Source organism: Phalacrocorax aristotelis, chromosome 7, assembly GCF_949628215.1.
Source record: "Phalacrocorax aristotelis chromosome 7, bGulAri2.1, whole genome shotgun sequence".
In the NCBI taxonomy this organism is placed as follows: Eukaryota; Metazoa; Chordata; class Aves; order Suliformes; family Phalacrocoracidae; genus Phalacrocorax; species Phalacrocorax aristotelis.
Window position 1 is genome coordinate 31,644,727 of NC_134282.1, and position 27,060 is coordinate 31,671,786.

The window sequence follows — 27,060 nt, forward strand, 5'->3', positions numbered from 1 at the left end:
CATATCTTGCATTTTTCAAAATACTCTTGAATGTGAGGCTTTGTGTTTTACTGGCCTTTTTGCAGTCTACTTTGTAACCAGGTCTAATTTAGGTTTGTTATCACTCTTGTTTTACCACTGCCACTCTGTTCATGAGCCTGGTGCATTTTTTCTCCTTCTCCCTTGCTTTTTGTGCTAGTAACAAAATATATCTTTTATCTTTTAAAATACTTATTAGATCTGTTACCTACGAGAACTGCGTTCCTCCTAAATAGGACCATGTAATTTTTTCAACAAATGTCACTGTTGAACTAATTTTATTTTGGGTTGGAGTGGAGTGTTGGCTGATGGGGCTTCTTCGCTCCATTTACTTTAGAAATAGATGTAGATTTTCCATATCACTGCAATTTATCATTCATCTGTACTGTAGCACAGAGGGACCGTAGCCGAGACTGACTCCCCTCCCTACAGTATTTGTGCCATAAGGAAAGCTGGGGTGACTCAAGAATTCACTCCCATGAGCTGATGGCTGCTTCCCCCAAGCACAGCTGACGTAGCAGGGCACCTGGCTAAATGGGGGCAGAAGGGTGGCTTCATGTAGCTCCAGCTGGTTCTGCAAATACAAGCCTCTAAGCTGTATCCTAAAGAAAAACTGCTCAATGCTGGTGGATGAGATGACAAAATCACATGAAGGGACATATGCAAGCGAGCCATCATCATGGGAGGAGAAGCATGCTGTGGGATTGTAAGACAGAGGGGATAAGTTGTTAAGAGATGCCACGAAGAAAAAGCCTGAGTGGAGGGGAAAATATTCAGAGTCAAATCTGAGAAGCATTGTCTGGGCTCATGACCATCCCCAAGTCTCTCAGTTGCCTCTGCTCTATGGGCTCCTCCTTCCCGCACCAGGTTCACATTCTCTTTTCTCCATCATAGTTCTGTCCAACCAATCCCTCTCAGGTCTCCCATCTCACGTTGCAGGACGGCAGTTGGGATCCTGCATGTTGGGGTGAGGTGTTCAGGTGCTTGTAGGAAAGGCAATGCAACTGGAACCCGTAGGCATGGCTTTGTTCAGTTTGTATCAAAATACCAATGTGTATTCACCCTCAGGTGTCTTCAGATATGCGTGTGGAATTTAGCACTACTTCTTCTGTGGGCTCAAACAATAAAGTAACTTTTTTATCTTATTTTTTTAAGGCAAAATCTTCAAAGAGGATGGCAATGGATGAGTTGGGTCAGGCAGAGACCGCTGCAGGTTCAGATGCGCCACCAGCCAAAAAACTGAAAGCGCACTGGAAATGCGCTAAATGTGGATTTGCGACAGACATCAGTACTGAGTTTCAGGAACACATACCTCGGCACAAGACGGACAGCTCCACCTACCAGTGCTTGTTCTGCGGTTTGTGCTATACCTCTCACATCTCTCTGAACAGACACCTCTTCATTGTTCATAAAGTAAAAGATGAAGAGGAGGAGGAAGAGGAGGAGGAGGAGGAGGAGGAGGAGGAGGAGGAGGAAGATGAAGGTGAAAGGCAGAAGTTACAAAGGGAGATGAGTGAGAACGGACATGAGGGGTATAATGGTGAGATGAACACTACGGTGGAAGAAGAAAACCTGAAATACAAAGAGTGCAAAAGTGACTCAGTTTTTTGTGAACACAGTCAGACATGTGGCATGGAGGGTCTGAATAGCACCTCGCAGAACAATCACTCAAAGTCTTTTAAGACTTAAAAACAAGAAACCCCTTTTGGTTGGTCGGGAGTTTTTTGTTGGGGGGGGGTTTACTCAAAATATGGGTGGGGACGGGGTGACTCTGAAATATTCTGTTGACTTCTTGGGATGGACATTGCTTTCCGTTAACTTCTATTTGTAAGGGAAATTTAACAAAAAAAAAAAAACAACCCTGCCATTGCATCCTAAGCACTAACTCTCTGCCAGACCGGAGAGGTGAAAAGGGAAAGCAGGGCAAGAATCCTCACTGGAGCTTGTCTAGCTCCTGAGGATCAAGGAGCACTTTCTGCAGCTGTAGTTTCCTTAAGATGAGCTCTCTTCCTTCAAGTGTGCACTGCCTCAGCCTCTGCCCGGAGCCCCAGCCTTGCCTTGCCTTCCCTATCTTGCTTTCTTTCTCCTTCTATTTATGGCTTCTTTTTTCTCTTCCCATCTTGCCTTTGTTTTACTCATTTTAACTCATAACACAGTCTCAGCAAAACATGCTTGTCAGGACCATGCTGGCTGATCCAGGATCTTCTGCGTTACAAGGGACGGGTCCAAGCTGTAAGTCGTGCTGATTTTTCTTTTAATTGCCCGAATATTATTTTCCAAAAGGCAGTTTAATGAAATGTCTTGGACCTGAATCATCCTGAAGGAGAATTTGGTAGCCCCCACCTTCTCGGGTGAGCACAGCTCAAACCCAGGCGCCACATTAAGCAGGGCCTGGCACCCCTTGGGGACTTGCTGGCTGCATGTTGGTGAGGTTGCACTACTGGAAGTTGTCCCAGGGGTGGGTACAGCTGGGCCCGGAGCTTGGTGCCTCATCCAGGCATGGAGCTCAGGCAGAGCCCAGTGGCAAGTTGGCACCATCCCCAGAAGGGGAAAACATCCCCCACCCCGTCCATAGTGTCGGCTGGAGCGAAACCATCCCAGCACTCCTGATGGTGTTGGCTCGCTGCCAGGGCTCCCCAACCAGCTCGTTTGGAGCTGCTGCGGCAGAGGAAGGGAGTGCAGCCCAGAGAAGTATTGGTAGAAGCAGGAACTGCCATCCTGCAGTGCTGCCAGTACTGGGGCCTGCCGGTGGCTCTTCTCCCGCCACAGCTTGGCATTACCTGTCACCTGGGAGACGTTCCTTTCCGTGTAGTCATATTGACTCTTTCCTCACTCGTTCCCCCATCACACGCACACTTCATGTAATATAATTATCTTCTATACCTTTTTTTTTTTCTTACGTTGAGCCAGAACCCTGCTCGTTATTGTTTACTAGGATGATGTTTAAATAATTTAAGAACTATTTATCTTATTGCATTCAGATCGCTCACCTTCTTGTCTCGACGTGTTTTGATACAAACAGTTTGGACTCTTTGTATTTTTTGATACCATGTACGTTAGCCTAGGGGATGTTTTACCAGGTAGCCTAAGTAGAGTTAAGGATAGCAGGGGGCACTCTCGAGCCATCACGTATCTATTTAACCCGCAGCGGCGTTTGTGCCTTGCTATGATGTTTACTTCGAAGTATCGCAAATAAAAGCATCCAAGGGTGCCTGCCTGGGCGTCGTTCTTGGCTCCGGCCGCCACGGCCACCGCCTCCCTCAGGGGCGGGGCCGGAGGCGGTGGTGACGCGGGAGGAAGCGGGGCCGGAAGCGGAAGCGGGGCCGGAAGAGGAGGTGGGGAGGGGCGGGCGGTGGTGCTGCTGTCGGTGCCGGCGATGCTGTCGCTGGATTTTCTGGACGATGTTCGGCGCATGAACAAGCGGCAGGTGCCGAAGGGGGAAGTGGGGGTCGGGTGGGTCCCGGGGGACGGGGCGGGTCAGGTCCCCCCGGCCGGACCCCGGGCCTGACATACACCCCACCCCACCCCCAGCTGTACTACCAGGTGCTGAACTTCGGTATGATCGTCTCGTCCGCCCTCATGATCTGGAAGGGGCTGATGGTGGTGACGGGCAGCGAGAGCCCCATCGTGGTAGTGCTGAGGTGAATCCCGCCGCGGGAGTTGTGGGCGTGGTAAATGGTGACCCGTCCGGCGGTGCCGCCCGGGGGTGAGGGGTGGAACCCCGCGGGGCGGGGCTGGGGCCCGGCGGGGCCTCCCGGCTGTCCTCCCAGAGGGATTCGGGGGCCGCAGGAGGCTCCCGCTCCGTCCCGTCCCCTCCCGTCCCCGCTGGGGAGAGGCTGTCGTGTAACGTAGGGGAAGGGCGAGGGACGAGGAGGCGGGTGAGCAAGGGTGGCAGCCTTATGTAAAAATGGAACCTCGCCCTCCCGCTCCTGTCGGCCGGACAGCCGGCTCATACGTTAATGAGGTGATCCAGAGGGAGGGCTTCGAAGAAATATGGTGAGAGCGCAGCCCAGGTGCTCCTGGATCATACCAAACCTCCTGGAGAACTGCTTGGCGGTGTGGGTGAAAGAACCTTGAAAAAGGAAGGGTTTGAGGCAGGGAGCCTGGCACAAGCGGTGAACCCGTTGGTCGGGCAGATCACCCCTGTGTAAAAGCAACGTTCATGGCCGAGCTCGTCTCCTCACCAAGGCTGGTGGCGCTTCCTGTAGCAGAAGCTGCGGTAGCAGAATGTGGCAGCACACTAGCACCTCCTGCCCTGCCTGTCCCCCTGTCTTGTTGCTGCTCCATGAGCAGTTGAAGTATTGGTGGTGAGTCTTGGTCAGTGAAAAGAAAGTGGGAATCTTTAAGATGCCAGCAAGGAAACTCATATAGTGAAGAAGAGTTGTTGGGTTTTTTTAAACAGGAGCTGGCATTCTGAAATGCCCAGTGAACATGATGATGTGTTATATTGCATCCCTAGAAGTATCCACTAACTCTTCTTTCGCAGCTGCTTTTTTTTTTTTCCCTGGCCTTCCAGTGAGTTGTAGCATGGCCTGGAAAAGGGGAGCTGTAACCGCACCCTTTCACCTGCATGGCTGAAAATAAGGGCTATCACTCTGTAAGTGAATGTGTTTTAGGTGTTGCATGTTGCCTTTGCAGAAATGCTGTGCAGCTGGTAGCATCAGTGTCACTCCCACCCTCCCAGTGCCTGGGACAGATTCCTGTGGCCAACATTCCTGGGCAGCCATCAGGTGCTGGTGCTATCAGACGCCATGTAGATATTGCACAGGGCCTGTTTGGTGGCCAGGTTGGCCTTTCCATGTCTTTCCACATCAGTGTTAAAGACCGCATGCCATTTAACAAAACTCCCACAAAGTAAAACCAAGCAGCGTTCCTGTTCCCTCCTGAAGGGTCTGTGGGGTCCACGGGAGATGTTTCATGCTGTTCCTTTCAGTGAATAAGATAGGGGCTGTTAGGTCACGTCCCTTCTTTGGCGACATAATCTTCTATTCTGAATAGCAGCTTTTGCGCCGTCTTGAGATAAAACACAAATAGATGCCATGCTTAAAGTTCATCGTTTTGTTTTGTACTGCATTATTTATTTGGAATTGAGAAGGTTAAGTATTTTGTAACTTCTGCCATTTACAAGACAGGAGAAAAATAACTTGAATAGCAGTGCCTGAAATGAGACTGTTAAGCAAGTGATGAATCACAATAACAAATTTTTAGCACTCCCGTCTGTCTGTTCCAGATGGGAGTACAAGAGCCTGCATGCTTTCAGTACTTTGTTCCTGAGGATGATCTGTCTACCTGCAAAAAATAAAAGTAAATGAAAGAAAGCTTCCCACCATCGCAGTGCTGCCAGTGTAGCCCTGCCAATGGAGAGCTCAGAAGTCGAGAACGTGCTGCTTGTTGTGAGCCATGCTGTTATTAAGAAGGCAGAAGGCTTTTCCCATTCGGTGTGCTTTTAACAGCAGCTGCTGGCAGTGCTCTTTTCCCAACAAATCTGAACTGCTGGTAGTGTGGTGACTGAAAGTCTGAATGTGGTAGAGGTTAGACACAGGCCTGGGCTCCAAGTCCATGTGGTTTTCTTAGGAGCTTTTCACCAAGGTTATTGCGAGGCTTAAAGGACTATAAACTCTGAAACCTGCTTCTGACTGTTTAAACATTGTTCTCTGTTTGCTAAATTGTTAAATATTGCTGCCCTTCTCTTTTTCAGTGGAAGCATGGAGCCTGCGTTTCACAGAGGAGATCTCCTGTTCCTCACGAACCGAATTGAAGATCCAATCAGAGTGGGAGAAATTGTGGTCTTTAGGATAGAAGGAAGGGAAATTCCTATAGTCCATCGTGTCCTGAAAATTCATGAGAAGTATGTCAAGAATTTGGGGGATTGTACTGCAGATGCTTAGCTAAGTTGTATTTTTCTTCATCTCCTTGGGTAAACAACTGGTTGGGACGTCAGTGACAGATAGCCAGGTGCTGTAGGAAGAAGTAACACAGAAGTTTCAGGCAGATGAAATCCCCCCTCTTTGGTTTACTTATAAAGATCGTCCAGGAGAATTAGCAAGCTGGGGAATCTGTGCTGGTATCCTGGATTCCCCATGTTGCTTAATGTCTCCTGCGCCATCATTTCCATCCCAAGCTGCTGTGTAATGTTGCTATGTCATCTCCTGTAGGTCTGGCTGCATTTCTGCATGTGAAGTGGCTATTGCTTGTAGAGGTAGAACTTATGGAAAAAGGGTGTTTTGTAGGTAGTGCGCATTATTTTAAAGCTTGTCTTTATGCCCCTGCTCTCTTGCAGAGGCAGGGTGTTTCCTTTCTTCTCTGTAGAAGGTGTTGCGTTGTTATACTCGGAGTCTATATATGCGCTGCACTCTCCATAACTGTTCATTCTGTGAATGTTTAGCAGGTTGCGTGTCTGAAGAAAGGAAGTACGGTCGCTCTGGTTTGATTGTTGAACAGGGTTTAGTTTTCCAAGCAAGGCTTCCTCTGCAGCAGTGAGCTTTCCTATTTTGCTGGTCGGGGAAGATGCAGCTGTGACTCCTCCAGGCCATTCTGTGGGGATACAAGCCAGCCCCATGAGGCATTTGAGTGAAAACTAAATCTTGAACTGGATCCCTGTTTCTTCAAGGCAGCTCTGAGAGGACAACAGTTGGATGGTGTCCCAGCATCTGTTGCTGCTGCGTAAATGCCTGCTGCAGTATGAATGAACCAGAGCTATACTAGGGCTCAGAAGTCTGTTCCTAGGTTAAGTGAATCACTTGAATCCTATGTGGAGGTAGCGTCTGAGGATTGCTCTGGTCAGGTGAGGTCGGTGGAATAGAGATGGTCCGTTTTCCCAGGCATTTGTAGCAGCCACAACGTTGGGGAATCGAGAACGTTTTTTGTCTGGCCCAACGTCAAGGTCAGCCAGCTTTGTGCATGCAAACAGTCCAGCTGAAGTCCTGGCTATGAGAGAGTGGCACCTTACCCAGTACACAGAGCAGATAATTTGCTGTTCAGATTTAATCTCTGTCAAAAACATTTAACAATGTCAGTTTTCAAAGTAGGGTTCTTTGATACCACTGATTTAAAAATAAGGTCAGTATACTTGGTAAATTTTGCACTTTTTGTGATGTCTTGGGAACTCTTTTAAGTGAAATGCTACTTTCCTTCTCTTGTGTTGCATGCTAAAGGCTCAGCTGGGCTCTGGTGCTGCTGCGATTGAAAAGGCAAGAAAGGTCAGGGTCTTCTCCAGTCTCAGCCAGCGTTTGGGAAGGAGAAGCAGAAACGTGCATTCTGTGCAGCAGTTCGTCTCCAGATATTCCCCACCCTTCTTTTTGTTGCCTGCCTCTATGTCAGCTCCAGGTCTTAAGGTATCCAGTGCTTAGCAAAGGTAAAACTGAAAAATAGGTACAGTGAGCTGAAGCTAGGCACTGAAGGCAGGCCTCTGAGGTCAATTGCTTATTTCACCAGTTAACAAATATTTTTGTGGTGCCGGTTTGGAATTCAGGAGTGTCTTCTGAATGGCCCGAGTGTCCCATTTCTTCCTGTAGTTATGGACTGAATGAAAACAGCGAAAAGTCTCTGTAATAGCTGACAGGAATGTCAAAATGAAGGAAAACAGAAATCCCGTTCTCAGTGATTTTGTGGCAACTCAGGATCCAGTTCACATCAGTATTGTTTGAGTGAGAAAAATCTTTTTTTACTTGCTAGCTTTTTCTTCTTTGTTCAGAGCGAAATTGAGCTCATTCTTTATCACTGAACACAGAGTCTATGGTCAAAATTTACTTAGTGGTTTTGATGCAGGACAGCCAGATGAGATTTCATTCACCTTTCAGACAGCAGAGCAACTGCTGTGGGCTTCTTACACTGGTTCTTGACAGTGCACTGAATTTGCTCAATAAGATGGTGTGTTCCTACACTATCAGTCTTCAGAGCTGAAACTACATTACCTGCACCTTTGGGTATCTTCATCTTTTTCGAGACTATCTGTGAGCTCCTAGAGTGTTTGCTGTTCCCACATCATGATCCAAATGTGCTTTGAAGCAAGATCTGTTCTTTTTTGACCCCTTTTTTTTCTTCCAAGCTTCTGCTGTCAAGTAATGCACATTGGCACTTGGGCATGATGAAAATAGTATGAGTTCAGAAGATCTTCTGTATGCTTTCCCAAGTTGTATTTGATCTGTTGTTTCTGGGAGCAAGCCGACATGATCAAGCAACAAGAACGCTCCTGCTCAGCATCTACCTTCAGCTGCCAGAGGGAGAGCAGCTGGCCAGTCCCCAAGTAGTGGCACAAACTGCTGCTTAGAAGCAAGTGTTGCTGGCTGTCCAGCAAGCTGAATGGAAGTGAGTGGGGAAGGGTGAATAACAGGCTGTATGAAGCTAGAGCATGGTAGGAGCTCTTTCCAGGTCAAAGCAAAGGTTCATCTGCTCCAGGATCATGTTTCTGACCAGCTAACTAATTCACCTCAGGACAAACTAAAGACTAGAGGGAGTGTGTAGTGATAATTTCCCTGCTTTCTGCAAGTTACCATTTCAGGCACAAAGTACTAGTTCCATATTAATAGCCCCCTTTTCTTTTTTTACATGGAGTACTCCATCACATTTTGAACTGCTATAACATTTTGGCATCCAAAATATCCTTCCAGAGAGACATGATTCGGTTTGCACCGTGTTCGTTAAGCATGGCACCTTCTCTGACGTGTTTTAACCTGTTAGCTCTGAGTTTGGTTTGATGACCTCCAGTCTTGTACCAGAAGAGGCAGTGAAAAACTGATTGTTGCTGTCTGTGTCATTTGTATTGGACTACTGCCATATCTCCCATCAGTTCTGTCTTTTCCAGGCTGAAGAGTCCTGGTCTGTTGTTTCTTGTATGGAAGTGGTTCCAGACCTTGTTACCCATTTCTGAACCTTTGCCAGTTCTTCTCTCCATTTCAAAAAAGTGGGTTCAGAACTGCACAGAGCATTCAAGATGTAGGCACATCGTGAGTTCATGCAGTATTGTAATGGTATTGTTTGTTTTATTCTGTCCCCCTTTCCCAATAATTTCTAAGTTTCAGCTGGCTTCTGGCCACTACTGAGTAGAACGGTGTGCTTTAACCCCAAAGTCTCATTTTGGGTGGCAGTACAGAGCCCAGAACCCAATGCGTACATGAAGCAAGAGAAGCATCAACGCAAGAGAGGTCAAAAGCAAAGAGGCAATAGTTGCACCTTCGCTAGAAATGGCTTATCCTGCCGGCTTTGTTCTTAAAGTCTGACAGAAAGCCTGGCTGGGGCCAGAATTCATTCTTCTGTTGGCAGTTTTTTTTCCGAACAGTCTGCTTCCCACTGCATTTGACAGAGTTTCCCTTTTTAAATCCTGCTTGAACATGTAGGATGTGATTGCTTCTAATATCTTTGTGTTAGTTTCTACGTGCTTGTTCTGGAACAGCTTTTAATAAGTTCTTTTTCTCCGACTTACCTGCCTGTCTTGTCTTTGCTAGGCAAAATGGTGACATCAAATTTTTGACAAAGGGAGACAATAACGCCGTTGATGACAGAGGGCTGTACAAACGAGGGCAGCACTGGTTGGAGAAAAAGGACGTAGTAGGACGAGCGAGAGGGTGAGTGAAGTTGAACAAGATGCGGCTTTTTATACTGCTCTCCCCCAATGCCATCTGTTAATCCCCCTCTCCTCTTGAACTCTCCCCGCTGGGTTTTTGTGACCTGTCTGAAAGCATTTCAGAAGGTACTGTGGAGAGTTAAAAAACAATGGTAGTTCAGTTCTTAGCTTATGCAAAGCTATCAAGCTGTGAGCTGCGTCTTGAGATTTTTGATGCTGGATGGACAGACGGATGCAAAGGCAGTGCACCCTCAGGTGTGATCAGAATTTTTCATTAACACTATTCTGTGAGGCAGAGGCTTTGCAGAGATCAGCAAGATATGAACAAGGCAGAGGCTAAAACATACTCTGGGGCTGGTTGTTATTCAGCCCCCACTGCCATGGCTTCCCTGCTTGGGAGGAAGAAGTCCCAAGCCTGGTGACAGTAGCCCTCAGCATGCTTGAGTGGCTCTTCCTTTGTACCAGGGCAGTGCTTCTCCCATTGCACCCTTGAATATTATTTGTCTTAATAAAACCTTTATTCTTGTAGATTTGTGCCCTATATTGGAATAGTGACTATCTTAATGAATGATTATCCAAAATTTAAGGTAAGAGCTCCTTCATTTTCTGCCTGCTTCTCCCACCCCAGATAAAATTACTTCATGAGAACTTCATATGCACAGGCAGAACTGTTTGCCCTCTATGTTTGCTGCTATTGCTGCACCTTTAGATGCGAATGTGCACTCTTGTGTCTTCTCTTCTTTCTCTTGCAGTACGCAGTCCTCTTTTTACTGGGTTTATTTGTGCTGGTCCATCGAGAGTAGCCTCTTGCTCTGAAGTACAAGGTGAAGGTGCCGTGGGTTTTTTAGCTGAACGTTTTAAGTAGATGATGGTCCGATGTGCCGGGAGGAAGAAGAAAACATGCATTTCAAAGCTTCTTGCCAGTTTGGGTTTGTTTTGGTTTTTACTGCGTAAGGGTGAATGTTTGTCACAGTATTTCCAACGGTTTGTAACATTTTAGCATTTTTAGTGAGTTTTTATATTAAAAATTTAAGCCAAACTGTTCAGTGTTTATACTTTGAAGCTGAGCTTCCTCTCAAAGTGCCTACAGGACTGCGTCCTCTAAGTTGGTGCTTCTGCTGGGCAAGCATGACCTCCCCCTTTGCTGACTGAACTGTCAAACAGTGAGCTGTGGAGGTGATGTTTTTTTCCAGTTCAGAACTGAAATAAAGATTTTGCATTTCACCCAGTGTGAGCCCTGCCACATTCTTTGTTTTTGGCCTGAGTGCAGCCTCTTTGCCCAGTTTTCCTTGAGGGGAAAGGGGTTTTAGGAAAGGGGTTTTAGGTCTCTAATGATCCCTGCAGCTGGCCACATCTTACAGCTTACCTGAAAGCTACAGAAAGGCTGAGCCCCTGCTGCACCGAGGCCTGAAAGAAGAAACCACTTGCCACCATGTGTAACACCTCTTTTTCTAGGCTTCTCATTCAGGATGATGATCCTGCTTGTGTAGATGTGGTGTCAGAGGAGAGCCCAAGGAAGCAGTACAAGGCAGAGACTCTGTAGTTATCAGCTTCGATATCAATTTGTGCCATCTGCACTGAGCGATTGATCACTATAACTCACCTCTGTGGTGTCTATACTGACTCGTGAAAACATTTTACTTCCCCTTTGCCAGGGCAGCTCTTCACAAGAGCAGGCAGTGGGAGCATGGTGCCATTGCTACCTCTGTCCAAGGCTGCCTGACCCCTCTCCTGCAGTTTCCTTACAGGTTGTCTTGCTGGGACAGCTTGCCCCAGCAGTGGGAGCCTGTCTCCTCCCCGCCTTGTGCTTCCCCTGGGTTAACGGCTCTTCTCTCCATCTTGCAAAATCTATAGACAGTTCAAAGCTACTGTGTGTTACTTCAGGTGCACTTCACCGCATCCTCTATTCTCTCTTCTTCATGACTGCTCCAAGATTCTGCAGCAACAAAGATCATTAAAGATGATTACTGCTGCCACGCACACAGCTTGTGTAGGGTAAGAGCAGTCAGGGAAGGCAAGGACAAAACCCAACGGGATGTTTATGGTCCATTTTCTTTCTTGTGTATGTACCTCATTAGGCTTGTCGGGCCTGTCCTATCTGTGGAGGTGGATTGTGCCATTAGTTACATTCATTTTGCTTAATGCTCAGTAGATGGGCTGACCTGTGGTATCCCAAGTGAGTTGGTTTAACCAGGTGGTTTGTTCCATGTGTAGGATGAAGTAAAAAAATAATTTTATGTTTGGGATGCTGCAAAGAGTCTGTGAATAGGTCTAGGCACTAGCACTGAGCCTTGGGCCTGTGGCTCTTTGAGTAATCATAACTTAGCAATAAAAATGGTAATGAAATCCCTATCTATTATTCCCAGTACTGGAGCACTTGAGAACTCAGAGAATTTGGATACAGAGACCCTCCAAAATGCTTGAGTCACAGATGGGATGTTTTGTCAAAAGCCAAACCTGGGCAGCAGCGAGGGAACACAAAATGTCTCTTTGGGAGCTGCTGTCACCACAGACCACCTTCCTGAGGACATGGAGCAGCATTTCTACCTTTGCAGGTTGCGTTGAGGTTGAGTCTCTGTTCCCCACTTTGCCTTTAGCTTAATCTGTTTTTGTGAATAAATTGGTTTTTAACTTGGGCTCACATAAAGGACTGAGTTGAGCTCTTCTGAAACCTGCTAATCAACACCTCCCAGTGAAAACTCACTGAAAGTGCTGCTGTTGCTGTTCTCTGAGTCCTCTTGCTTTCACACCTTTTGCAAAAATCTGAGCGTGCAGAAGCAGCTGTGTTACTGTCACTGAGTTAATTTAACAAAAAATGCTAAAATACAAAGGATTTATGATTACAGAGCAATGATTAGCTCTTAAAGAGCATCTGCTGAAACCCCAGTTCTGAGAGAAAAGAAATGGTCATTTTGAGATATTAGGAAATAGTAATGTACCCCTCCTGCTTGTGGCAGGGTGACCCTGCTGGCGTTGCTGGTTACTGGCAGCAGGTGTCAGCAGTCAGTGTGGCTAAGGGGACACGGTGCCAGTGTGGGTGCAAACCCAGTCTTGGGCCCTTGCCTTTCCCAGCCGTGCTCTCGCATTATGGCATGTGAAGTAATCAATCAGGGAGCACTTAAAAAATGCAGGGTGGTTGGGGTAAAGGGTGGGACGAAGAATGTTGCAGCCCAGCTTCAGTGGGTTGCTCTCTTCTGGTTTCAGGTTTACGGATGCTTTAAGAGCAGAAACAATTGCCCTAAAATCAGGGGCTGCGGTGTGAGATTTGGGAATTCATCTCTATGGCCTCTGTGCTGCCTCTTTTCAGCTCGGTGTAGGTGAGAATGTGGTTCTGTGTTACCTGCAGTTGTAAAATGAGGTGTTGGCTCTAATTAGAGTGAGGATAAATAAGCAGTTAATCCACTCACAGCTCAAACACCCACCAGCTCCTGCACTGCCTCCCACATTACCTCCTGCATCCCTCTAATACCTTTCCTGCCACAGTGGGAAGAGAAGGTGCCAGGGATGAGCTTGCCCAAGCTGGAAACTGAGAACGTGGGGGCAGGATGACAAAGAGTTGTTGCCGGCCCTGTCCCCACCTGACTTATTCTGCTTTGCCGAGCAGAAAAGCTACAGAGTGTGCAGGATCTCTGGTTCCGCTGGGTGCTAATGTTTGGCAAGCACTGCTGTGTTCACATGGAGCCAGGGGTTTTGCTGTTAAAACTTGATGCATCTTTGGGTTTATTTTAGTTTTATTCTTTTTTCAAAGGTGAAGCTGCTGGCCAGCTCCAGCAAAGCCTTTGAGACCGAAGGCTTAGTAAAGATGGAGATCTTTGTGTCACAACAGGAATGGGATTTGTTTGTAAAGTATGTTGGTGGTGTAAGGTCTGGTTTACAAAGGGGAAAAAAAAAAAAAAGGTCTGCCAGGGCTAAGATTGCCTCTGACTCAGTTGTGGTTACAGCCAAACTGAGCAGGTTTTATGGTAGGCAATTTCATTGCTTAATTACCACTCAATCGCATCTGCAGTTCCACAGAGTGAAGCAATGCTGGGCTATTTCTGATCCTGGCTAGAATTTTGTTGGGTGACCTTTTTTCATATTGTAGTTAAGTGCATAAGCGAAAGCATGATGGATGGGAGGGGAGCTGTGAGGAGTAATGTGCTGAAAGTCGAAGCTCCTTGAGACAAAGGCTGTCTTTGTATGTTTATGATGCTTGAACACATGGTTGTTTTTTAAACAATAATAAGCATTACACTGTTTCATCCAGATCTGTCACTGCTTATTGCTTAGCAGGGGTTTCTGGGGCTTGGATTTGTAAGACGATGGGTCGCATGCTTTCTTTAATGATACTGGGTAATCTCATGGGGGTTTTCCTGCCCAGGAAACAAGAACAGGTCAACCTTATTTTTTCTGAGGAGCATCTGCAAGGTCAAGTCTTGTCCAAGCATGGTTATAAGACCACTTTCTGCTGGAGAAATGCATGAATGCAAACCCAGGGCACAGCTCCCAGAATGGGCTAAGCTCGTTGGCTAAGAGGAGAGGAGCGGTGGCTTAGGCAGAGCATGTCACTTGGGGATGGCTCCTTTGCTGGAGCAGGAGAGATGCAAAGCAGATGTTTACGTACCCTGGCTGAAGACCCACATGTTGTCAGTGACTCAATGGCTGAATCAGGTGAGGAGTGTCCTGGTTGCAGTCCTCAGGCTGCAAGGTGGGCCTGGATGATGCCAGAAAGGCACAGCCTTGGCAGCTCCCATCAGTGCCAGCAGCTCCTGGTGGTAGCTGGTGTGTAGCAGATGACTGGTCTGACCATCTCATCAATGGCTGCTAGGAAAAGAGAAATAGTACCTACATTGTCTTTTGAGCCAATATAATAGCTTCCTGCCCCCTTTACCTTCTCCCCTCCCTTGCAATACTTCCATCCCTTTGTTGTCTGCACCCAGCTGCTTCGGCTTGCTCACCCATCAGGAAGCAGCAGGCCTCTGCAGAGACACGTGCTGGATTCAGCACATGGGAAGGGGCAAGGTGGCTTTTGTGGTGGATCTGTCTTGTTGGATCTACTCAGCTAAATTGGGTGGATTCCCTGCTGGTTGACAGCTTGCCCAACCATGAGGAGCCCCTCTTCATGGTGGCGGCCTTGCTGCTGCTGTGTGCTCGTCCCTGCTTAACTCTCGATGCCTGTAAAAAAACCCACCAGCTCCTTCACAGATAGTCCTGCTTCCCCATGGAGCAGGGCCTTCCTACATTTTGGGTTCTGCTGGCTGAGCACATCATGTGTTAAACGTGTTCCTGCTCATGTGGTGATTCATACACACGTTCAGTTCTAGCAGGTCCTTTGGATGCCTCATCTGGCAGAGCTCCCTAAACCTTGAGGGAAATCAAGTATCTCCACAAAGAACAATCTGATTAGGGATGGACCAGAAATGCACCCTCTGTGATCCAGGATGGAGCAGACACTCTGTCTTGCTCGCTCTGCCCAACTCCTCTTCACTTTCTTGCTCCTTCAGTTTAATAATTTTAAAACAGTTCCTGGAGCTCTCTCTGCCAAGGATCTTGCTATCACCTTTCCTTTCCAATCTCTCCTTCCCCTATAGAAACTAACCTTGCAGGGTTTCAGTTTCCAGAGAAACAGAAGTAAAAATAATGTGGAGAAAATGAACTTCAATATAATGCTCTGAACCTCAATTCACTCAAACTGGGATGACAGATTTTTGCCGTGTAATTCTGGTTGGGACACTTCTGAGCTAGGCCTGGATTTGCCTGCAAGAAAATAAGATATTGTTCTCTAAGTCTTCTTACAAAGCAGTTATTGGTACTGCATCTGGTGGGTGTGGAGCAAGTGGGAAACCTCAGGGGAAACCACAGCTCATTTATGGCTTAAATGAAAATTGAAAAAGAATTGAAAACAAGATGTGCAAGATTTCAAATTTTATCTTTTATAAACAACAGTTGTTGCCTGTGGACGCATGAATGTAACAGAGGGATTTAATCTTTGTAAACAAGAGACAAATGCATCAAAATAGACCCTCGGGCATATGGCAGGACTTCAAATGTGGCCTGACTTTGGAGAAGTGGTGAAGAAGAGGCTGAAACAACTTAACCGCTACTAGGAGTTTTATTGGCACCGGGAGCTCTGTGAAAGAGACAAATAGGGGGATTTGGGGCCTTTGCTCTTTGTATTTGTTTTTTATTAGAGCCATCGGTTTTGAGCATGCATTTGCCTGCCCAGGTGGGTATTTGCAGGGCCTGGGAGCGCTTGCACTGGGTTTCTGGAGCTCTCCAGCTCAGAGTCTCTCCCAGGCCAGACTGGCTGCCTCTCTGGGAGATGCATTAGTCAATGCCAAGGCATCAAAGCACAATTCAACAGGGAAGAAACAAAATGGACCTTGCTTTAAACCCTGTGAACCATGGTATTTCCAGGTTGGTCTGTTATGTTTGTTCATTATCAGCTCAGCATTAGCAAGGCCCGCTTAGCTGTGCAGTTTTCAGATACATTTACCTTGCATAGTTAGGGAAAGGTCTCCTTTCTTTCTCTGGTGAAATCTTGCTTCGTCTTTAGGTACATTTGGATGATTTGCTAATAGTGCCTGTTTTACAGGTCTGTTAATACTCCTATTAGCCCAACACAGACAAGAGTTGATTTCTGATAAGGAACAGGGCACCCCAGGTGTCCTGTGCTGCCATCAGCTCCTGGGCACCAGCAGTGGAAGAACCCGCAGAGGAGATCAGTGACCAAGAGAACAGCAATGAACCCCAGGCCTGGGTGGAGCTGCCCACAGGCTCTGAAGGGACATGCACCTGAAGCATTGAGCTATTTGCCATGGTGAGCACCTGTTCTGTCAAACCCAGCATGGCACCAAGGGATGGAACGGCGGCTGAGGTGGAGATGCAGGGATCTGTAGGCTATAAACTAGATCTGTGGGCTGGAAAGGGGTAGGGTTTCTTTGAAGAGTAGACTTGGAGCTTGTTGAAGGGGTTAGGAGGTGTATGGGCAAGGTGAGCCCACTGGCATCATCCATCTGGATTTCCCAAAGGTATTTGGCAAGGTCCCTCAGCAAAGGCTTCTCAAGAAAGGAAGCAGCCCTGGAATAGGAGGTCCTTAGGGGGAGAAATTGTTTGCTAAAAGGTAAGGAACAAAAAGTAAAAGGCAACAATCTCTGTAGCAGAAAACACCAGGGACCTGCACAGGGACTGTGTTCAGCATATTCAAAAATGATCTGCCAAAGCAGGCAAATACTGAATTTTGCTGCTGATAGAAAGGGTTGCGTGGATGAAGGCCAACTGTGAAAAGAGACTGGGCAATAAAAAAGATGAAATTCAAATGTACATAAATATAAAATGGTGCACAGGGGGAAAGAACCATTTTAACTCTATTTATGAAACAACGGGTTCTGAGTTAAGTGTTACCATCTGGAACATCGGGGTTGTAACAGATTGTGCTATGAAAATACCGGTTCAGTGGCCAGTAGCCATCGAGAAAATAAATCGTGTGTAAGAATTACTAGGGGAAAACAGAGAGAAAAACGGACAATTGCTATTTCCTCCAGCTGGAGGCTTCGGGGGAAACCGATGGTGCAAGCTAAGGATCCCTGGAGATTTGAGGCTGCTGTGGGTGAGAAGGAACAATCCCTGGCAGGGCTGCGGAGAGGTGGTGGCAGGCTGCTCTCACCCAGCCCCAGAGGGTTATCCTGCTGGGACGGGATGGTTAGCTCTGTGTAGACACATGCTCTGCCTCAAGTATGGAACTGTCTATCAGAAGCCCCGTGTTCGCTGAGTCACCTCCGTCCTTCCCTGGCTCCACTGCGAGGCCCTTGCAGGAAGCTGGTGGCTGACAGGCCAGTCTCTTGCCCCACCTGTGGAAGCCGGTGTGGTGATCTTTGCCAGCAAAATCAATTTCTAAAATAGAATTTGTAATGCCTTTTTTGATTTATAAGCTGGGAAGATTCCTTTGGTGGTTGTAACGGTTGGGAAAGTGAACCTCTGCTGATCTGGAGAGAGCAAGCAGTGGAGAAGCACTGCAGTGACAATTGCTGCCCTGAATGCTGTGGGTCTCAGCATGCTCCAGACCAAAGCTGTCACATCAGCAGGCTTCAGCCTCCTCTGCTACTGAGTGCTGGCTCCACCGCTGCTTGGCAGATGGGTGTGCAGGCACTGGGGGGCTCAGCTTTGTGCCCCAAAGTTGGAGGAAGGCAGAGGCAGAAAATCTAGCACAAACCCTACCAGGTTAGTGACTGGGGTTTGGAGTTCAGGTTATGGTGCCTCTCCCAGGCAGGTCCTGGGTGCCAGTTATTTTTCCCAAATTAGGAACAGCATCGCGTCTTTGTGAAGAAGATACAGACTGAAAAATTGAGAAAACCTGGTCTCAATCTGTAAGCAAGGCCACTTCTGATGCAGCCACCTCCTAGGCTGCATCTGTTCAGGCCCAGGGTGACCAGGGAGGGGGCAGCCGTCTTGCCTTCCCAGGAATGGAGGGATTTGGCTGCAGCATGATCAGCCCACTCCAGCCCCATACCACGGAGCCACAGCCCTTATTCCCAGGTGCAGTAAAACACCCTCTGAATGGACCCCACTTGTCAAGCATCTGTGTCTGCCCAGAGGCTGCTCAGCACCTGTGCCACATTCATCGGAAAACTCACTTGGCCTCTCACTTGGCCACTGAAGAGGGTGACCCATGCTGAGCCTCCTGTTCAGGACCTGTCTGTTGGTGTCCGGGGCTAGTCTTTTAACATTCTGACCAAGATAACATGCACAGCCTGTGGTCTCCAACTAAAAAAGAGAAGCAGTCTGTGTCAGTTCTGGTTGTCTGTCTAGTTCACAATCAGATTAGGGTGGGATCAGGGGCATCATCGCAGGCAGCCCAGTCAAGCACTGGTGAAACTTTCTTGCAAGGCTTGTGAGGACTGATGGGACACCAGAGCCGAAGTGGTGGCCGCAGCCACCCAGTACCACCAGGACAGAAGGCGTCGGGGCTCCTCTCCCAGCTGACTCAATGGAGGAGATGAAGCTGCCATGATGCGAGCATGAGGGTCAGGGCTGCAGTGCTGCAAATGCCACATCCATGGTGGGCATCATATTCCTGCACCCCACGCAGCATGTGGGGAGCGGCTAAAAGGGCCATCTCCTCAAAAGGCAAGTAGAGCTGTGGGCCCAGCAGTGCCCTGCTCAGCAATATGCTTGCTGAACACAGGGAAGGAGCATGGTGAGAAAGTGGAGTGAGATTCCTTCTTGCAGCCCAGGACCTTCAGCACACATAGATACGAGGCTAGTGGAGGCACCCTATGGGTGGTGGACCAACTAGAAGGCAACATCTCCTAGTTGGCCATGCCCATCAGCACGGCACACGTCCCAGACAGTAAGGGAGCACATGCAGACCAGCCAGCTGGCCACCCACGGGGATGCGCTGTCATGGTTTAGTCCCAGTCAGCAACTAAACACCACACAGCCACTCACTCACTCCCCCCACCCCACTGGGACGGAAGAGAGTATCGGAAGGGCCAAAGTAAGAAAACTCATGGGTTGAGATAAGAACAGTTTAATAATTAAAATAAAACAGTAATAGTAATAAAATAATAACAATAATAATAACATGAAAAGGGAGGGGGCGAAACCTCAGGAAAAAAACAAACCAACCACAAGTGATGCAACCGCTCACCACCTACCAACTCACACTGCCAGTCCCCAAGCTGCGATTGCTGCTTCCTGTGGCTGACTCCCCCTAGTTAATATACTGGGCATGACATCATATGGTATAGAATATCCCTCTGGCCAGTTTGGATCAGCTATCTTGGCTGTGCCCATCCCATCCTGGCTTCTTGTGCACCCGGCAGAGCATGGGAGGCTGGAAAAGTCCTTGACTAGTACAGGTACTACTTAGCAACAACTAAAACATCAGTGTGTTATCATGATTATTCTCATACTAAATTCAAAGCACAGCACTACACTAGCTACAGTGAAGAAAATTAACTCTATCCCAGCTAAAACCATGACACACACACAGAGTTTGGAAGGATGTGTATCTAACACAGGAGTGCTTTTTGATTTTTTTCCTCCCTGTAACATTAGAGCTGCATTTGGAGTTCAGCCTCTAACTCCCTGCTGTCGAAGGGGAACGCGTCACCTCTAGTCCTTTTCTTTTGAACAGTGGTAAGTGCTGAGAAGGGCATTGCTAATAAATCTTCCCTGTGCCGGTTCCCAGGAGAACTGGGTTATCCCAGGCACTTCCTCCCCCACCAGCCAGCACCTCCTTGCAAAGTCGTGGAGCTGTAAATTTGGCAGAAACCATCAGGGCCCTGAGGACACTAACAGGCCTTCATGGGTCTCACCTAGACCCTCCACCCCCATGGGCCCAGGAACCCATTTAAGCTTAGCCCTAGGCCTTTAGTTATTCCTTGACCTGTGCTGTAGGAGCACTGGTCTCCAGCTCAGCAGTGCCTGGCTACAGACTGACTTCTTGACCTGTTCTCACACCTGCCTCACCACCTGTCTGGAACATATCTGACCCTGGTTACCCTCACCAGACCTCATCCTGACCTGCAGCTTGCCCTGGGACCTGCCTCATCACCACGAACATGCCTGATGATCTGGACTCTCTCTCAACCTGGTGACCATCTCTGAGTCTGCCCTGCTTGCCTCCCAGGTACTGTGGCTGGGGAAAGAGCGACATTGCTGGCCACCTGATCTTGGTTGGCCACCAACCCTTTGGATCTTCTGCTTCTTGACGGTGGTCTGTGTAGACAACGCAAAATGAAGATCATTTGAAGCCCAGCATGCTGGGGGAGATTTCTAGGCACTCTTACTCATCTTTTCTTTACCGTTTCAGACACACAGGTTTGTCCTGCAGCTGTACAACCCCTGAGAGCACCCATTCATAATGTGGGTCCTGTGGGCTGCAGGCAGGTGGCAAGAAGAAACAGAGCATAGCCTTTGTCTCAGAGCCCTCTGATCAAACATTTCCAATTTTACATGGACTTCATTTTACTTGAGTCCGGGGCGTAAACAGTCCATGTCCCAGGCCCCCACTATCTCTGCCCATGGCATGGCTGGGCACAGCTCAGTCCATGCTGTTGCTGGGTGTGCATCCCATTCATGGAAAAGGAGGAACTGGTGGGGAATGTGATGACCAGTGGCAGGTTTGGGTGTAGTGATCTGGAAGTAGCAGTCTGCAAGATCCTGAAGGGAGTGGAAAAAGTGAGTAGTGATATACAGGTGCTGGACCTCACCCTATCCAGAGATCTCATGGGAGATAAGATACACAAGTAGATGTATTAGGAGATGGGTTTGGCTAAACTGGGAATGAAACTCGTGACTAAGCTCCAGTGCGAAAAGGCAGTACGAAGGAGGTGGAAGCATGGACAAGCCATTAGGAGAAATATGGAGATATTACCTGGGCTAGTAGGAATTATGTTAGGAAAGTCAAAGCTCAGCTTGTTGAGATGCACAAGGAACATCGGTAGTACTGCTTTGTTGAAGATCTGATGTTCCTCACACATCTCAACAAACTCCTTTAGGTGTAGAAAGCTGAAGAAGGAAAATGTTCACAAAGGCACCACTGGTGACTGGGGCAAACAGTAGTGGACATGGACAATGGTGAGGTACTCCATGCCTTCTTTGCCTCAGTCCTCACCAACTAGGTCTCCCAGGCATCTACCTGGAGGCAGGGTTCAGAGAGAATAACCAGCTGTGGATGAGGGTCAGAGTGGCTACTACTTGGAGAGCTTGACCCACAAAAATCTGTGAGCCCAGAGAGGCTGTGTGCAGGGGTGCTGAGAGGTGGCTGTGGGTGCTGGCTGGTGTCCTTGCAAGGCCACCTGTAGCATGATAGAGAAAATGGTGGAGCAGGTTCCTGGCTGGGAGAAGAAGCAGGAGGTAATGGGGAACAGGCAGCCTGGGGTGAGCGGGAGCAAACCCAGCCTGATGGCCTCCTGTGGTGGGACCACGGAACGTGTGGGCGAGGGCAGGGCAGCGCCGCTCGTTCACCTCAGCGGTGGGTCTGGCACCGTCTCTCACCGCATCCAGGCGGTGGGAATGACACGGTTCGGGGTGGGATGGGGACGACAAGCAGAGGGGTGAGGAGCCTGCGGGGCTCCGAGGTTTGCGGTTAAGTGGACTCGGGTCCGTCCCGACCCTGACGGGGGCGGGAGGGCGGCTGAGGGAGGGCGGGCAGCCCGTGCCGAGGCCCCGCCCCGCCGGGGGCTATAAGGCGGCGGCGGCGGCGGCGGCGGCAGCGGGTCCCGCCGGGGTGGCCATGGCGGCGCTACGGTGCCTCCTGCTGCTCCTTTGCGGCGCCGCGCTGGGGCCCGCCGTCCACCTCGACTTCGCCGAGCACCGCAGCCAGGCGGCCAAGATCAAGGTCAACCCCCGCGGCAACCTCTGGGCCACAGGTACCGGGGTGGGGACGGGGATGCGGACACGCGTGTTGTGGAGCGGCTGTGGGACGCCGGCTGCCCGGCTCAGCCCTGACCCTCTGCTTCCCCCCTGCCCCATTACTGCCTGTGGGGAGCCCCCTGCTCCCCTCGGCGCCCCGAGGAGCAGAGTGGGATGGTGGGAGGCATGACGAGCCCTGCCCCAGCAGGCAGGACCCTCGGTGGGCAGGAGAACTGAGGCAGCCTTCTCCGTGGAGGAGTTTGCATCTCTTGGTGACAGGTCCAGCATCCCTTTAACCCCAGAAATTCCATCAGCAGGAGGGAAGTTTCCCTGAAGTCCGGTGTGGGAGGACCTGGGATCTCTGGGCTTCTCCTCACTTTATTGTATTTGTTAATTTAGGCATTGGCTTTGCTCAGTGCTTCTTGTTGACTTGTTATCTGTTACCTCATGCTGACACAGCTTAGTGTTGTTCACAGGGAGGAGCCCCTGCCTCTCTCCCTACAGGCATCTGTGCAGACACACAAGTGTGTTGTTGCAGGTCACTTCATGGGGAAGAAGAGTGTTACAGGCTCCCCGCACCTGGACTCGCCAGAGGAGCCTGCAGTGCCAATGGTCTTCGGTCCTTCTCTCAGAGCCTTGCTGGAGGACATGATGGAATTGCTTACCCGTGAGCTCTTGAAAATCCTCCTGCAAGAAAGACTTTTGGATGAGAACCAAGGAAAATATGACCTCACTGACCAGGTGAATATTGACTAAGATGGAGATGCTCAGAGCAGGGAGGTGGTGGAGATGTTAATCTGCAACAGCTAGCCTTACTGGAGATGAGGGCATCTGCATGGCTGCTAGAGTTGTCCCCCCACTTCTGTTCCTGTTAACCCTCCTTAAATCAATTCCCAAGAGCAGCTGTAAAGGGCCAAAGAAGCCTCCCTAGGCCTGTGTCTAGTTGGGCAGTGGCTAGTAGTCTCAAATGCTTGGGAAGGGTGTGAGGACGAGCAAGGGACACTGCAATGGAGCTGTTGTAGTGGTGATCTCTAGCCCAGGGGTTGTTTGTAAGCATCTGGGTCTTCCTTGGCCAGGTGCAGAAGAGGATGGCTGGCCACTGTGGCTGCCATGAAAAAATGTCCCCTTTTCCAGCCATTGCAGAGACAGGGAAGTCCTTTCTCCCTGCTGTTTCTGTAAAGAGAGGCCAAGAGGGACATAGCTCCACATGTGAAGGGAAAGGGGTCTGTCCTGCAAAAAGGTCTTGGGCTTCTGGTGCCCTTGTCTTGGGTCTGCATTGCTGTGGTTGGGATCCCTCATTACTGAGGGGCATGTAGCTTTTTTTGCTTGCCTTGCAGAGGGGAGGTGTGTGTTGTACTGCTGCAGCACGGGTTTCGGGGAGCAGGCAGGAGCTCCAGAAATCTCAGTGTGCATCAGCAGATCCTCAGCCTCCTCGGTGTGGCTATTGCCTCAGAACTCACCCAACTAGTGGAAAACCTGCCCCTGGGAGCAACACATGCACACAGATCTTCACACAGGACGCAGAGATGGAATTGCTCGGTCTGTGTGGCTCTGCTTGTCTGTTGCCTCATGCGCGCTTCCCTGGTGTCTCACCCTTTCTAGTCACCACAGGAAGTAACTGTGAGCCTAAATGGGATGGAATCCTCTTAGGTGGGTCCTATATGTGCTGTCCCACTGAGCTGCTGTACTTGAGGAGCTATCCAGTAACACTGCACAGGTAAAGCTACTTCTGTTATCCAAGTTTAAGGAGTGCTTGCTCGTATTCTTTCCTTTTTTGGGGAAGGCACAGGTGGAACAGAGTCACAGGGATGTAAGCCTGAGTGGCACCAATTGTTCAAGCACCTTCTTGACTCTGTTTCAGCAGACTAAGGTAAATTGAGGCTTCCTAGAGAGCTGGTCCCATCAGGATAGAGGGCTTTCCACCATGAAAATAGAGCTGGGCATGCCTGAAGACACCAGCCCACCCTGTTCCCCATAAGATGCTGTGTGCTGTGACTGCTGCGCTGCTGCAGCCTTTGCTTCTTGGATGCAGCTGAAAGGGAGGAGAGGGTTGTCAAGGTACTGGACCCTTATCCATCCTCCCTGGGGAGCCTTTGAGGAGGAGGGTGTTTGCTACATTAACTACCTGAGGTGGTGGGAGAGCTAGTGGATATGCTGCCCAGCCTCACCTGCTAAGACATTCATGAGCATGCGGTGTGAGTTTGATAAAAGTGATCCTTGTGGCTCTCCTTTGTGTAGGTAAGTTGCATGTTCACTGCTTGCACATCAGATGTGTTCGGGCAGAGGCTACCCTGAGTGCTGGTGCTGTGTCTTAAGCTGCCAGCTGGGTGCTGGTGCCCTGCTAGCCCTGTTGGTGCTTGTTCCCAGTGCTCAATGGCAGGTCTTGGCCAGAGGTGGCACCCAGGACTGGACATCAGCCTTTGGCACATGTGTGTGCTGGGTGTGAGAGCTCTGCTGTTGAGGGTGATTAGGCTCATGGTCAAGCAGATACTGGCCAGCTGCCTGCCTCACTGCACTGGTGCCTCTCTGGTTGGAGGTAGGATTCCCTGCACACATGTGGCATCACAGCTTAGATTCCTGATGTGCAGCTGGCTCCTACCCCTCACCTTCTCCTCCCAAAGCCTCTTGCATCTCCTTGGCCAGTGACCTGGTGTGCCAGCCATCCTCTTGGTGCCAGTGGAGACCTTGTTGGGTGATAGGTCTGCCTGACCTTCAGGCACCTCTGAGCACCTCACTAGATTCAACTCCTGCCTTCCTGCTCCTTTCTTCACCACCTGTCCCTGAGGGCATCCTTGCCTCTGAGCTACCATGTGATATTGCAAGACTACTTCCCCCTGGTGCCTTTGAGTACTATCTGTGTTATACTTTTCTGTGGGACCTTATTTTTTTCTTGCTCTTTTGGATGACATGGTGCCAATGCAAATTCCTGTCACCCTGACAGCTTTCTCCCTCAGTGTGACTGTTGTTGGACACCTGGGGTCAGCACCCAGCCTGTGCTCGAACTGATCTGTGTGCAGTGTTTGCCACCTGCCTAACAAGCTGTTTAATAGCTCTGCTCTGTGAAACTCTGTCCATCCCCTACTCTGGATCTGTCACTTCAGTCTCTACTCAGTTTAGAAAAACAAATAAGCTTCTCCCTTTCTTGGGACCCCCCTGGTCAGCAAGGCAGGAATTAACGTGCCCTCTGAGTGTTGCTCTGCTGCTCCAGCACGTGTGCTGCTTCATGGAAGGATAAGTATTAAGGGAACTCGACTTTTTTTGGAAAAACCCAATGGACTTTTCCTTTTCTGAGGGTGTCACTGATCATTCACAAACAGGTTCTTCCTTTCTCTGGGGCCCCTCTACACACTAAATAAATCCCAGGGCTTAGTCTTTTTGCTTGCTTTCCCTTCATGTGGATTAGTCCTGCTTGTTGCTCTTGGATTTTGTCTCAAGATGTTTCCCATCCCTTTGCAAAGCAGGAGCTCCATGTTAGTGATGGCAGAAGTAACACGCAGCAGAAAGGGTTTGCAAACAGGGATTTGTTTTGTATTTTTAATGGTGTGTGACAAGGATTTGGCTGGCAGAGGAGGATCATCCCCATCCTTTGTCATCTGCTTGGGTGTGTGAAAGTATTTCTCCAGGAGGCAGACAGGGTGAGACCATGTGTGTGGAGTGGAACAGCTCCAGGGGTGTGGGGAGAGCCCTTCTGTGTGAAGGCAGACACTGCCCTGCATAGCTCTGGGACCTCTGGGCAGTACCCAGTCCCACAAAATCCCTCTGTAACTCTTCCCTGCTGTGTTTTGTCTCTTTGCTTTCTTGTGTAGCTCTGTGCTGAATCAGGCCCTGAGGCTGCTCTTGTTCCTGAAGCCCAACTCAGTGGCTGCTGTCTCAGTGAGCTGGAGAAGTTTGCTTCTGATGTCTGCCAGCTGTGGTCCAGCTGTTGGAGCACAGGTTGGGAAGCAAGAGCCAAGCTCCTGGCTCTTTCCTTCTCATGTGCTGCCCCAAGCCACCCCTGAAAGTGCTGTCATGGTCCAGCATGGGACTCTTGTCTGATCTTCTGCCCTGTGATGCCCAGCAGGTGATGTTGGTGGAGGCTGTATATGGGACCCAGTGTCTCACCCTTGTGCCTTTCCTTGTAGGAGACAGGGCTTTTAACAAAGGTGCTGGAGAAGTATTTTTCAAACTGAAGAAGCACAGCCATGGAGGATGAGGTCTACAGGCTCGACTGTGCATGGCAGACAGAGGAGAGCATTGTCCTTGTGGGTTGCTGTAGCAACATGACTTTTATTTATTCTTTCTGTAACATTGTTAATAGTGGTTGCTTGTATGAAAAGCAGAGCCTCTCTGTATTTTCTGTATGTTTTCTGCTTTGAGTCTGATGTGCCCCTGTGAATAAAACCAGTTCTTAGCACAGACTAGCTCAGACTTTTTTGTGGGTGTGGGAAGGGAGACCCCCAGGGCTTGTGCAGGAAGAATAGGGAGAAGGAGCAGCTTGGTGGGGGATGGAGGGAAGCGCCTGGCTCTTAGCAGCCAGAAATGGGAATCTGATTCACTCCCTGCAGCCTCTACTTGCTGAAGGAGACCCTAACTGCTGTATGACAAAATTACAAGCTTGGATGAGCTGATTACACCACTTGCTACAGAGCATCTTTATCTTTATAACCCATCTTGCTCATGGCATTGCTGGGATTTCTGGTTCAAAAAGGGTCCCTGCCTTGTGGGACCCTGGGGTTTACTACAGGCTCATTGGCTCTGTTTGGACCTTCTTCTGTGGTCCCTCATGTGCAGGTGCTGACTCCTAAATGCTCAGCCTGCTTTGGGATGATTGTTTCGTGCATGTTCACCTTGTGCATGTAGCTAAGCACTCACAGGGATGGAGATACAAGCCCAGGGTCCTCCATGGTACAGGACAGCTGAACAATGGCACAAGCAGGAGCTGCCCAAAATGAGTGATGGAGCACAGCCCCATGAGCAGGCTTGGTCCTGCACCTGCTGAAAGTGCTGCTTATAGATACACTCTATGTCCCTCTGCCACCCCCGGGGATGTCCCCAGGCAGAGTTAAACCTGGCAGCAGATCCCAGACTGATGCTATAAATGAAATCATAATCTTTCCCCTGCCACACATTCTGAGGCTAAATTCAACCTGAACCTTTGAGCT

General features: G+C 49.2%; 3 protein-coding genes across 8 annotated transcripts in view; all 3 read left to right on the plus strand.

Moving 5' to 3' along the window:
* ZNF592 (zinc finger protein 592) overlaps positions 1-3,229 on the plus strand; it is a 45,063-nt gene extending 41,834 nt beyond the window's left edge. For both annotated transcript variants that reach the window (XR_012661602.1, XM_075099718.1), the window contains one exon: positions 1,174-3,229. Coding sequence is in view for 1 of the 2 variants with exons in the window: in XM_075099718.1 (XP_074955819.1) it covers positions 1,174-1,707 (534 nt within the window). In the remaining variant the exon portion in view is untranslated. The remainder of the gene's footprint in view (positions 1-1,173) is intronic.
* A 78-nt stretch (positions 3,230-3,307) lies between these two features.
* On the plus strand, positions 3,308-10,804 carry SEC11A (SEC11 homolog A, signal peptidase complex subunit). Of its 2 annotated transcripts, XM_075099723.1 has the most exons (6): positions 3,308-3,445; positions 3,550-3,659; positions 5,717-5,866; positions 9,462-9,581; positions 10,110-10,167; positions 10,333-10,804. In XM_075099723.1, the coding sequence occupies exons 1-6, from the start codon at positions 3,395-3,397 to the stop codon at positions 10,381-10,383; spliced, it is 540 nt and encodes a 179-aa protein (XP_074955824.1). In that variant the 5' UTR covers positions 3,308-3,394; the 3' UTR covers positions 10,384-10,804. The 2 variants fall into 2 exon arrangements, with proteins under 2 accessions (XP_074955824.1, XP_074955823.1); XM_075099722.1 differs by lacking the exons at positions 9,462-9,581; positions 10,110-10,167; positions 10,333-10,804 and adding an exon at positions 8,822-9,179 and having other exon boundaries at positions 3,323-3,445.
* Positions 10,805-21,741: 10,937 nt separating this feature from the next.
* NMB (neuromedin B) lies at positions 21,742-26,316 on the plus strand. 4 transcript variants are annotated; one of them, XM_075099724.1, is made up of 4 exons: positions 21,758-21,936; positions 22,458-22,660; positions 25,726-25,852; positions 26,041-26,316. In XM_075099724.1, the coding sequence occupies exons 1-4, from the start codon at positions 21,801-21,803 to the stop codon at positions 26,109-26,111; spliced, it is 537 nt and encodes a 178-aa protein (XP_074955825.1). In that variant the 5' UTR covers positions 21,758-21,800; the 3' UTR covers positions 26,112-26,316. The 4 variants fall into 4 exon arrangements, 3 of the variants coding, with proteins under 3 accessions (XP_074955826.1, XP_074955825.1, XP_074955827.1); XR_012661604.1 differs by lacking the exon at positions 26,041-26,316 and adding an exon at positions 23,522-25,554 and having other exon boundaries at positions 21,760-21,936; positions 25,726-25,810; XM_075099725.1 differs by lacking the exon at positions 25,726-25,852 and having other exon boundaries at positions 21,742-21,936.
* Positions 26,317-27,060: the final 744 nt, after the last annotated feature.

Coding starts and splice junctions, on each gene's coding strand:
- SEC11A (XM_075099722.1), top strand. CDS start 3,395: ATGCTGTCGCTGGATTTTCTGGACGATGTTCGGCGCATGAACAAGCGG. Junction 3,660..5,716: donor CCCATCGTGGTAGTGCTGAG/GTGAATCCCGCC, acceptor TCTCTTTTTCAG/TGGAAGCATGGAGCCTGCGT. Junction 5,867..8,821: donor GTCCTGAAAATTCATGAGAA/GTATGTCAAGAA, acceptor TGTCTTTTCCAG/GCTGAAGAGTCCTGGTCTGT.
- NMB (XM_075099724.1), top strand. CDS start 21,801: ATGGCGGCGCTACGGTGCCTCCTGCTGCTCCTTTGCGGCGCCGCGCTG. Junction 21,937..22,457: donor CGGCAACCTCTGGGCCACAG/GTACCGGGGTGG, acceptor GTGTTGTTGCAG/GTCACTTCATGGGGAAGAAG. Junction 22,661..25,725: donor AATATGACCTCACTGACCAG/GTGAATATTGAC, acceptor TTTCTTGTGTAG/CTCTGTGCTGAATCAGGCCC.